At 46.3% G+C, this 12,227-nt stretch overlaps 1 protein-coding gene across 13 annotated transcripts in view; it reads left to right on the plus strand.

Moving 5' to 3' along the window:
- KDM5A (lysine demethylase 5A) overlaps positions 1 to 4,087 on the plus strand; it is a 43,194-nt gene extending 39,107 nt beyond the window's left edge. For 8 of the 13 annotated variants that reach the window (XR_014516236.1, XR_014516237.1, XR_014516238.1 and 5 more), the window contains 2 exons: positions 308 to 370; positions 2,277 to 4,087. Coding sequence is in view for 8 of the 13 variants with exons in the window: in XM_083461750.1 (XP_083317876.1) it covers positions 308 to 370; positions 2,277 to 2,489 (276 nt within the window). In the remaining 5 variants the exon portion in view is untranslated. The remainder of the gene's footprint in view (positions 1 to 307; positions 371 to 2,276) is intronic. The other 5 variants (XR_014516239.1, XM_083461752.1, XM_083461749.1 and 2 more) reach the window with 1 other exon arrangement.
- Positions 4,088 to 12,227: the final 8,140 nt, after the last annotated feature.

Raw genomic sequence — 12,227 nt, forward strand, 5'->3', positions numbered from 1 at the left:
TGGTGTCACCCACCTTGCCTAATAGGCTTTCAGACTAGGGCAGATCGTGGATCCCAGAACTTACCCTGTTGCATGAACAGAGCCAGGTATTGGTGTAGACCCCTGGTTGTCAGAGACCGAGAAGTTCAAGTCAGCTCCGGCCTTGGTTTGTATGCTGAATTATCCAGTATAATGGGTCTGCCCAACCTCCAGCATTGCAGAAATAGATTTTGCATTCAATGAACTAAGAACCGCATACCTTAATGCATAGCTAAGGTACCAATAACTGTCTTTACCAATAACTGACACTTCTCTCTCCCCACTGCAGTTTGGATACTTGCACGAGACCAAAACCAGGCCTTACTCAGCCAGGTCTCATAACGCACAAAAGGTCAGTGGCCTTATCCAGAATTAAATAATGGATAATAAATGTTTAATTGCCCACTGACGGTTCCAACAACCATGACAGGTTGGAGGCAACAGCCCTGCACCCCTAAAACACCCCAGCAATTGCAGGAAGTGACACAGAATTAGCACCTCCTCAAGTACTCTTGAAGGGCTCTGCTTGGAGACAAGAGGAGGGAGAATTGGGTTCAAATGTTGGAGTATCTTAATTTACTGTACTTCATTCATCTTTTTGGGTAGGATTAAGGTCAGACGCTCAGTTAAAATCCTTTTGACTGCTGAAATAAATGCTTTTCAGTGTCGGGAACCAAAGCTTGTGTTTCTCTTTTTGATGACAGCATGCTTGCCTTTGGTTTAACTGATAATTTTAGCACTTCCATCCCACTTGTGCTTCCTCTTTTATTTGCTCCTGCCTCTGCATGGTGGCCATTAACCCTCTGCCACATATGGGCAAAAAAACACAAGCAGGAATTCTTTGATCAGTGACTAAAGCATTGCTAGAAACAAAAAAGTAGGCTTGGCTCAGAACAGCAAAAAGGGGAAGCAAACTGTGTTTAGAATAGACTTGAATTAAGGAGGTTTACAATAATATGATCGAATTGGGTTTATGGCTACTTTGAGATAGTCATTTAAATTCTTTTAAAGTAGAGTGCACTTAATTTAGGGGACAAAATCCGATACTACTTGAAAATCAAGCCAACTACTAATTTAGGGGATGATGGTCTGCTTCAACTTGATACCTATGGTAGAGTTGAATATATGAAGCTGCCTGATACCTTTGGCCCAGCTACTTAGACCGGCAGCAGCTATCCAGGTCTGGATTTGCTGCAGGCTTGAACATGAATGTCTTCATATATGCATATATTATGCCATAAAGCTGTGGACTCTCCCTTTACTTTTTTACTTCCAATATTGCCTGTACATGACATTGAAACCACAGATTTCAGGAAGGGCCAGTTTCTGGTCAGGAACACCTTAATACTGGAAATATTTTGTGTGTGTGTGTGTGTGTGTGTTCGTGCGTATGTTCTTGAGGAGGAAATGGAGTATATTGAACAAATGGACATTGTAATTATCTAGAAAGTGAGCCTTAAATGTATAGCAGCAGCTGATTCTCACTGTGTTATGTCCCTGGCCTTTGTGATCTTAACTGCAAGAACTGGGATTGTGCTCGCGTCATTTCACATGATTATTTTTTATGCAAAGTGCCATGTATCTTGGTGGTGAAATGCAAGAGCCTAATTGCCCACTTACCAGAATCATAGTCCCCTCTGTGTTATGGAAGTTTATGCAGGTAATGTATGCTCATACTGTATGCAAGCTAGGATGTTGTATGAATCTCTGAGTCTTCTGGGTGCAGGCTGTAAAAACCCTGCTTTGTTACTTGAATGAGAATTGAAACATCTGAACCATGGGAGGCGCCTGCGATATGTTGGTTTCAAAAATGAAGTATCCAGGTAAATCTTACAGAATGGGGCTTTTCCTTCTCACAGGCTTTCCCTGCCCATTTCTGTTGCATTAACCAGGGAGTCGTCCTCCCTGGTAAATTCCCAGCCAAGTATTCTGCACCCCTCAGTCTGTCCCCTTGAGCAGAAGTTACCTGGGAACAAGTGATGAGGTGCTGTAGCATCTGCTGCTGGTTTCTGGCATCCTTAACGCTGCTCCTGATGGACAGGCTGAAGGTCTGGGGCCAGATGCAGTTCTCTCCTCCAAAGATGCCCGGTTTTGTGGTAAAGAATGAATGTATTAACCCTTGCTTCTCTAATGACACCTGAATAGGTTTGTACTCCAGTTTCTCAGCTTCTGTAATGCTAAGCTGGAGAATTCTGTCGCCTTTTGTGAGTCTCTCTTCCGTTGCGATGTCACTAACACGTGTCTATTGTATCTTACAGGTAGACTGGGTGCAGTGCGATGGTGGCTGTGATGAGTGGTTTCATCAAGTTTGCGTTGGTGTCTCGCCAGAAATGGCCGAGAGTGAAGATTATATCTGTATAAACTGTGCAAAGAAACAGATGCAGGGGGCAGGCAGTCCGACACACGCACCACCTCCTCATTTCCTGCTGAGCTACAAACTACCTTTGGAGGACCTCAAGGAGACGAGTTAGCAGCTGCTTGGTCTTACTGGGACGTAAGGGAAATGGAACACTAAGATGGCGGCTTGAAGCTAATGTAGCCACTTGGAAATGCTCCACTTCTGCGGACGTACGGCCCTATAGCGGAGCTGGCCCCATATAGCTGGCTTCCTTTACGCAAAAGGGATGTCATGGGCACAGGGGTACTGACCCAGCTATGCAGATACCACCCTGTTGGAAGTCCCAGCCAGTGTATTTACTCCCATGTTTCCTTTAAGAAAAAAAGAGGCTAAGCATAGGTACCACCTTCAGGCTGAGCAGATATGAGGCCCATGGATTAAGCTACTTTGCCTCAACAGTTCAAATGGGGGTCATTGCTGAGAATCCTGCAACCCACAAGTTTGCCTCTTGAGTGGTGGGCTGATTGGGCAGAGGTGCCTAGGCCATGCTATGTGGACAAGGAACTTGCATTGAGCACCACACAGGGGGAGATGGGTGGGTGGAATACAAACAAACAAATTAGCTCCTGGTTTTGTTGTTAGAAGGCAAAGGAACTATAGGTCTTGGAAACAGACGTTGATTTTGTGTTTGCCCTCCTTCCTTTGGTGGTCCCTCCCCTTGTTGGGGGAAGCTCACCGTATAAATTAACATGTAGCTGAGGGTATGTTTCCTTGGCAAAGCACTCCTCTCTGCACTGGTGGCCATTTCCCCTTGTCTCAGGCTTTGCTTGACACCCTGTCACTAAGCTGCCTGAAGCAAGGTGCAGCTGGTATGATAGGTATCACGAGTGCATGGGGTTGGAGATGGGGGCCGAGAGTAGCCCAGCTTCCTCACGATTCCACACTGACATGCTTCTGTGAAAAACGCCAGCTCACAAGTATTCCCAGTATCACCAAACGGTAGTTTCACAGTTCTAAAAATGCAGTCTACAGATTGCAGCCCTGCTTCCTCGCCTTTAGGTTTCTATGGATTAAAGGCCTACACTTTGCCACAAATCTGGCTCAATCTCTCTCTCCGCCCTCTCCCCCCCCCCCCCCCGCTTTCCTGGAAGAGAGGCGACTTGGGGAGCAGGTGGCAATTGTTTTAGTAAACCAATTTTTAAAAAAGGACTGGTTTTTACTTTTTTCTATGTCTCGGACTACTGACTTGTTCTACAAAAAAAAAAAAAGAAAGATTATTTTTCTTTGGTTTTTATACTTAACCACGGTTACCAGCAGCACAGAAAAAAGAGAGAGGCTCACACACACACACACACACACACAAAAAAACCTGCCTGCAGGCTTGGGTTTTTAACTTCATTCCTTCCTTGTAGTACAAGGAAATTAGCAGTTACTCCCCACATCCTTGCTCCACCTGCTGCCTGTGTTTTAAATAGGTAAAAACAAAACATTTCATGTGCTACCTTCATGTTGGAGTTTGTTCTGTTAGCAGGGCATCTTGATCCTTGCTGGCTTTTCTGTGAGTGGCTGAAACTGGCCATGGTGGTGTCTCTCCCCCCTCCCCCCCCCCCGTTCCCATTATCTATTGTGTTTCCATTCTTCTACAGTTCTAGGAGTGTTGTAACTATAGTGTCCAGTCTTACTAGATGCAGGGGTTGGGATTTTCTAAAAGATAAAAATCTTGTAGTGTTCTGCCTTGACTGTTTTGTGTCCCTTCTGTTGTATCTGGTACTTGGAGATGTCGTTGATCAAGCATCTTTGTCCTGAAGCACATCGCTGGCTTCCGTCTGCAAATAATGCACCTCCTATAATATCTGGGTGGGGGACTCTCATTAAGTCAACAGGTGGGTCTAGTGTTTTTATAAAACTGTTTACAGGACCCACAAGTGTTCTCCTGAGCTGCATTTCAACTTGACCCTCGTAACTCCTTTGTGAAGAAGTGGAAAATGCTGACAAGTTTCTCAAGTTTTCACTACATGTTGAAGAGGCAGGCAACCCACTTCTGCTTCCGCTGTAAAATTGAATTGAAAAACATCTTTCCTCTTCAACAGCTCATGCAATCATAGTTGACATTTCAAAGAAATCTCTGGCTGGGTTTCCTTGGTCTCCCCCATTCATTTATATAGCTTTCTGGATTGCATTTTCAGCTTTCGGAAGCAAAGTGTCCTCTCAATTGTGTGGCCGCAAGGTAAGAAAGTGTAGTGATTTGCAAAGAACAACTAAAGCAGATTATTGATCCCTGGAACAACAAAGTTTCTCACTTGGTCAGCCTCAAGTACCAGCCAGAGCTACAATATGAAGGTCAGACCTAGTCAACTCGATTACCACAGACTTCTGAACAGAAAGTGGTAGCAGAAAAGTTGTGATATTAAACTGTCAAAGAAAATTTAAAGCAACTTGACTTTATAGGATTAGTTCAGGAGGTGTTTGTCCCCACACTTTCCGGTCTTCCCAGGCCAAGAAATCATTAAGGTGAAACAAACATTTTAGTCCCCTCTTTTGTTACTGAGTATGTATAATGTGTATAGATTTGCAGTATTTCTGCATTCATTATGCATCGGCCTGGTTTTATGGCCTATTTAAGTCTGCTTTCCAATCTGGACTGTTTTTACCCTTTTTTGGCACTGGTTTCAATTTTTCAAGTTCCTATAATAGGCCTGTTGAGTCAGACCAAAGTTTTATCCAGCCCACCATCCTTGTTTCATTCAGCAGCCAACTGGATGCCTCTGGAAAATCCATGAGCAAGAGTGTGAAGGCAATAACCTTCTGTTACTTCGCAGCATTTAGTAACATACAGCCTCTCAGTGTAGAGGTTCCATATAGCCATCCTGATTAGTAGCTTAGGAACCTTCCTACCTTGAATTCACCACCCTAGTTGACCCACCCTACCAGACCAAATGCATCAGTTTATTCAGTTAACATTGCCTTTGTGTTCTCACTTTACTTCCAAAGGCCATTGCTTTTATGAGTATGATCTGTCAATCCTCAAAGATCTTCACTAAGGCCAGGACTTCTCTGTTCTGATCTTAGGCTGTCAAATGTTTGTTGTTGGCGTCTGCTTCTGTCTCTCCTCAAAGTAATAGGGTAATACTTGCCACCTTTACAAGAGGGTAAGAGTGTACACTTGGGACGTGGGTGGCACTGTGGGTAAAACCTCAGTGCCTAGGACTTGCCGATCGTATGGTTGGCGGTTCGAATCCCTGTGGCGGGGTGAGCTCCCGTTGCTCGGTCCCAGCTCCTGCCCACCTAGCAGTTCGAAAGCACTCTCAAGTGCAAGTAGATAAATAGGGACCGCTTACTAGCGGGAAGGTAAACGGTGTTTCCATGTGCTGCGCTGGCTCGCCAGAGCAGCTTTGTCACGCTGGCCACGTGACCCGGAAGTGTCTCCGGACAGTGCTGGCTCCTGGCCTCTTAAGCGAGATGAGCACGCAACCCCAGAGTCGGTCACGACTGGCCCGTATGGGCAGGGGTACCTTTACCTTTAAGAGTGTACAACAATTCCCCTAGATGTTCAGGGAAAGTGGTGTGAATGCTTTATTATATTTAATAAGTCCCACTTAAGTTACTCTAAGGGTAGGAGGTCTTGACTATCACTGACCCTCATCTGAAAATGGGAAAGAAACATGTTTACATTGTCTTTTGGCAAATGAGGCAGGGTAATCTCTTACCTGAAAATGATCTTTCTGCTTTCATGTGCCTCTGAAGTTCAGAGCAAATTCAATGAAAGTTCCTAGTCATGCTGATTCTGAAAGCCGTGAAGCCTTGGAGAGCAGGTTCAGAGATCATCCCCTTCCTCTGCTTGTTCTGGCCTGGGGCAGGTTGTTTCAGAATGCCCCAAAGCTCAGTACTGCATCAGAAAACCCATCCCTTGAATTCTAGGAGGGGCAGTGGTTGCTACAAATGTTGATGACTTACCCATTGGTTCACATCTGTCTCAGGAGACAATGGAGGAGCGTCCCTTTGGGGATGAAGTCAAACTGTTGGAAGGTTACAGCGCCTGCTGTGGCTGTAGAAACAGATATGGGAAAGACATGTTTTGTTGCAGCTGGGGCAGATGAAGGCATCCTGTTGTGCCACTGCAGATGCACCATGGCGCTTCTTCTCTGCACCTCCTCCCAGTGGTCATTCCTCCTCTGGTCACTGCTACGGATGATCTACCAAGACATACCTTCTGGGCAATATGATACCAACAATAGAAAGGGTGTGGGGCAGACTCCTTCAGCAGTTGGAGAAAAGTGCTCTCTCATTTAAAAAGTCTGACCAAGGAGATATTTCTCAGCTTGTGAGCAGGACATGTATGTTTTTTAGAAACAGCTTACAAATCATGCTGTCAGGGTTTCTGTCTCTTTAGTAGTGTGTATGATTTCCTGCATTGGACTGTGATTGTTGCAGAGTTCTCAGAATTTCCTCTTGGTGAAAAAAACAAGAAGACTTTTCCTTTTTGGATGCGAAGAAGGAGATGAAAATCTACATGTTCAACTTGTAGGTAGTCTAATGTCAAAAGGTTGTCGTTTAGTCGTGTCCGACTCTTCCTGACCCCATGGACCAGAGCACGCCAGGCACTCCTGTCTTCTACTGCCTCCCGCAGTTTGGTCAGGCTCATGTTTGTAGCTTCGAGAACACTGTCAAAAGGTTAGGAGATGTTCAATAAGCACAGCCCATAATAAGCACACTGGAGAGCAGGTGTGGTGTAGTGGTTAAGAGCGGTAGTCTTGTAATCTGGGGAACCAGGTTCACGTCTCTGCTTCTCCACATGCAGCTGCTGGGTGACCTTGGGCTAGTCACACTTCTTGAAGTCTCTCAGCCCCACAGAGTGTTTGTTCTGTGGGAGGAAGGGAAAGGAGAATGTTAGCCGCTTTGAGACTCCTTCGGGTAGTGATAAAGCGGGATATCAAATCCAAACTCTTCTCTTCTTCTTTTCAGCATGGCCTGTATGCTACACCTATTCAAACACTTGAATATTGCACCTTTTGTAATATGGTTCATGCTCCAAATGTTTACTGTGGGGCAGGGGTTGGGGAAGAGCAAGAAACACCTAAGCTAACTGGGATTTGTGGGCTTCAGAATATTATTTGTGAAGCTTTTATGTTTGATCCGTATACTTGGGTAAGAAATCTTATGTACCATAGTTAAATTTAAATTGAGCCTCATTCTGCTCTGTTTTTTGCCACATGTACAACTGGCTCATTCCCACGCAAAAATCAAAATTCTTATTTTCTATAGACTTTTAACACTCATCAGGTGCAAGGAGATCTGTAGCATGCTTAACTGCCAAGGAAGAAGAAGAAGAATAAGAATTTGGATTTGATATCCCACTTTATCACTACCCGAAGGAGTCTCAAAGCAGCTAACATTCTCCTTTCCCTTCCTCCCCCACAACAAACACACTGTGAGGTGAGTGAGGCTGAGAGACTTCAAAGAAGTGTGACTAGCCCTAGCTCACCCAGCAGCTGCATGTGGAGGAGCGAAGACACGAACCCGGTTCAGCAGATTACGAGTCCACACCTCTTAACCAATACACCACACTGCTATATAGAGACTGAAAATAGTGAAGTCAGGAAAGGGATGAAGAGAACCAGCCATTGGATTAGAAATGCAAAACAATGAGCTGTTTCCAATTTAGGAGATGAAGCTGAGGAGGACAGCTTTTAAAGCTACAAATATTGCACCTGGGCTCCAAGGAATAAAACAAATCCCAGGAAAGGTACAGATTTCCCCATGCTGCATAGTTTAATAACAAAAGAGAGTACAGTGGTACCTCGGGTTAAGTACTTAATTCGTTTCAGAAGTCCGTTCTTAACCTGAAACTGTTCTCAGCCTGAAGCACCACTTTAGCTAATGGGGCCTCCCGCTGCCGCCAGACCACGATTTCTGTTCTCATCCTGAAGCAAAGTTCTTAACCTGAGGTACTATTCCTGGGTTATCGGAGTCTGTAACCTGAAGCATATGTAACCTGAAGCGTATGTAACCCGAGGTACCACTGTAGTTTAAAGGTGGCAAAGAAAGCAGCAAATAGGGGCCAAGTTTGTTTGCTAAAAAGTAAGGCTATACTTACCGTAAATACTTTTTAAGAGGGCAACTGGTATGCTGAACAAAATGTAGATGGATTATTTAAAATGTTTGGATTTTAATACATTTGATGTGATGATGAAGCTGTATAAGAAATATTTCCTTGCTGAATTGCTACTTCCTGTGAAGTTTACAGCCCAATACATTCACACAGAGTCTGACCGAACTGAAAAGTGTTTTCAGGAGTGAAATTAAAACTGTGAAGGTGGTTTGGCTTCTCAATACGGATGCACAAAGGGTGGGGAAGGTCATAGCCATAATGCCCTGTTTCTGAGCTCCTAGAGTAATCGATCTGGCTCCTGCTGGCACCTTAATTTGTAGTAAGGCATAGCACTAATGGAGTTGGGGGAAAGAGGAAAGGTGGTGTAGGCTTTCAATTTGACAAGCAGTGGAGTGACTTTGCACAGGGCTCGTCCACACCTCTGCTTGTCCCATGCCTAGAAAGCAGGGGTCTGAAAAGTTCCCCGCTTGTTCTTTACTTTCTATACATGGGTCCATTTTCTTCCAGAAAGTCCACTCTTTAGTGCTGAATTGGTGCAAATGTCAATCCACTCTAAAACCCCATTGATGTTGGTTTCGATTCGGCTGTAAAAATCAGATTCCCTCATGGGAAAGCGGTGGGACAAGTGGAAGTCTGATGATGAGCCCATAGTCCTGGGCAACCAAATTGTTCTATATTTTCAGTCATTAGCTAGTTGGAAGGACAGCTGGGAGTATTTTTGTTTGAAATTTGCAGGTGATATCAAGCTGGGAAACATGGTAAAAATGTAGAGCAAAGTTATTCAGGAGCAGAAGAGAAATTCTTGATTCGTAAGGGGCAAGTTAGGTTTGGTAAGTATTGGCATTCCTTGTTCAAAAGCAGTGGTGTGGGCCTTGCTTTGCCTCCTGGCCTTCACAAATAATTGATTAACAATAAAGCTGCTATCATAGCCACTTTCTCTGCAAGCTCTGAACTATTTGGCCTCATTTAGGCATTGCACAAGATCATGGAAGGTCCTTGGAAGATGAGCAATCAAGGATTTCCTACAGCATGGTTGACTAACCTTTTTGGCCTGTGGCCTGTATTCACCCTGGCCCAACCTTCAGGGAAGGAGGATCACATATCAGCCATCCCATAAACTTGTATGCGTGCGCACACACACAAAGGCACTCGGAATCCCTACTGAAATGACGCATACTGATTGTTTCTCCATCAATGAATCCAATGATTGGAAGGGAGATCTACAGCCTTGTTAGGGTTCTGGTCTTCATCTACCCAATTGCCATCTACTGTTGCCACCAAAATTGGTGGGGTTTGAGGGGGCAGAAACATTTCTTGGAGAGGCCAGATCCAGCTCTGGGGTTTAGTCAACCCTTGTCCTACATTCTCACTATTTCCAGATGATGAACCAAATCTCAGCAAAAGTTTCACAAGCATTACATCCTCAGTATAAAACCCCCCACTCCTGCTTGCCATGTGTGTATGTGTGAGGTTATGCAACTGGAATGGCAGGGTTGTGTCCTAAGTCATACCCAAGAATAACCCATTGAAATAAATAGTCTTGACTTAAGTCGATTGATTTCAGTGGGTATACTCTTTAGTAGGAAGCTACTAAAGAACAGTAGGAGGGGGTGATGGTCCATTTTCCATGATTTAACCCACAAAGCCTGCCATTGTAATGACATATTGTTCACTATTTTGTAATTACTGAGACACTTAACATTGTCTTACACTGCTACTGCTTTTGCATTCCTACCTGTCATACGGGGTGGGGGGTGAGATGGCCAGAATTTTAAAGCAAAACTAGACTCCTCTTTAGCTTTTATTTATTTTTATTGCAAATATAGCATGCTGCTAATTAATTAAAACCCACCAACTCTACACCTGAGCCAATAGATTCTATGATTTCTCTTATGTCTACCACCACTGGCAATTGTTGCATACTTACAGTAGTTGCAAGCAAAATAATTAAGAGCACTGGTTGAAATTTTCTCCAGCAAACCAGTGCTCTAAACCAGTGTTTCCCAACCTTTTTTGGGCAAAGACACACTTGTTTCATGAAAAAAATCTCGAGGCACAGCACCATTACAGCCCCGTGACGTCAGCGCGCAGCGTCACGCCGGGAGGGACATGAATTGCTAGCAAATTACATAATCACCTCCTTGAGGGCTGGCTCATCTTCTCCGAAGGCAGAACCCCATTAATTAACAGCACAGACTCACACCATAGCCAAGACGAGGGGGGGAAACCTCAGTCATGCACAGTCATGCACATGTGGGGGCTAAATGAGGACGAAGACCGGGCAGAGAGCAGGCTTCAAATCACCCCACATGGCCAGGACAATCTCTGGGTGCTCCCTTGGGCCACTCGCCTGACCCACCTCGCAGGGCTGTTGTTGCGAGGATAACACGGGGAGAACCACGCGCGCCCCCGGGAGCTCCTTGGAGGAGAAAGCGGGCGATGAATGCAATGCACAAAATATATGAGAGGCGACTAGGTTTTGCAGGTGAGGGGCCCCCGCCAGCCTCCGCTTCCAACACCCGGCGCAACGACGCCGAAGTTTCCCCCCGGGCTCGGCTCGGGGAGCAGCACTGCTCCCCCCCAGCTCCCCTTCGCCCTCCCGGCTCTCTCTGCCGCCCACTGGGGACCCCCCTCACCTGCCAAGTCCGGAGCGCCGGTGGAAGTTGCATGCATGCATGCAGGGCGCTGCGTTGCCATTGCATTGCATTGCACTGCACTCCATGCAACGTCTGCACGCATGCATTGCCTTGCACGCCCGCCAAGGGGTCTCCCCGCGGTCCGATGAGTCCCCTCCAGCGCGGATGCAGCATTGCAAAAATAAAACCCCCCCGACGCAGCCCTACCTGGGGGGCAGCCTCCGCCTCCGCCGCTCCGCCTCCGTGGGGATCCCCGGGCTCCATCCTGCCGCCCGATCTCCGAAAGGGGCGCAGGCAGGCTGCGCGGGGTCTGCGCGGAAGAGCCCCTGCCCGCCCGGCCGCCGCCGCTGCGCTCATTCCATGGCCGGGAGAAGAGCGCTTCAAACAAAACGCCCGGCCCGCCAGGCCACGCTGGGAAATGTAGTTTGCGCACCCCGCGCGGGCGCGGAGCCCAAGGGCGAGGGGACTACGGATCCCGGCAGCCCCCGCACCGGGGACGGAGGGGGAGAGGCCGGGTGCAGGGATGGAGGGACGGGTGGGCGAGCGAGTGAGTGAGTGGCAGCCGCCAAGCCTTGGCCGAGAGCCAGGAAGGGCCTCCCCGGAGGAGGAGGAGGAGGGAGGCGCAGAGCGGGAGGGAGGGAGGGAACCCCAGGGGTCATCTAGTGACGGCGCCCCAAACGAAAATTTGACTTTAAAATAAAAAAATCTTTCGAATTTTTTAATTTTTCCCGCGGCACACCAGGCAACATCTCGCGGCACACTAGTGTGCCGCGGAACAGTGGTTGGGAAACACTGCTCTAAACTAGTGCTGTTAGTTTTTTGAAAAATTATTCAGATGGGCAGGGAATTCTGGTACAGAATTGTGATTGCTGTGGATTCACATATATTTCTCCAGAGAGAGGAATGTGTAGTTCTTTGTATGTTATCAAATGTATCTCTTTGATGATGGTGACACAGTTCTAAGGCATCCTCTTTGGACTATAACTCCCATCATTCCAAGCTAGCATAGCTATTGGTTTTTGTTTTTGGAGTGGGGGGAGAAGTGAGAAAATACAGCAGGTTTCTGGGGAAAAGTTTGGCAACTGAGAGTAATCAAGCGCAACTGAATACATTTAACGGATCATAA

The sequence above is a fragment of the Podarcis liolepis genome (genome assembly GCF_965112155.1).
Source record: "Podarcis liolepis genome assembly, chromosome: 10".
In the NCBI taxonomy this organism is placed as follows: Eukaryota; Metazoa; Chordata; class Lepidosauria; order Squamata; family Lacertidae; genus Podarcis; species Podarcis liolepis.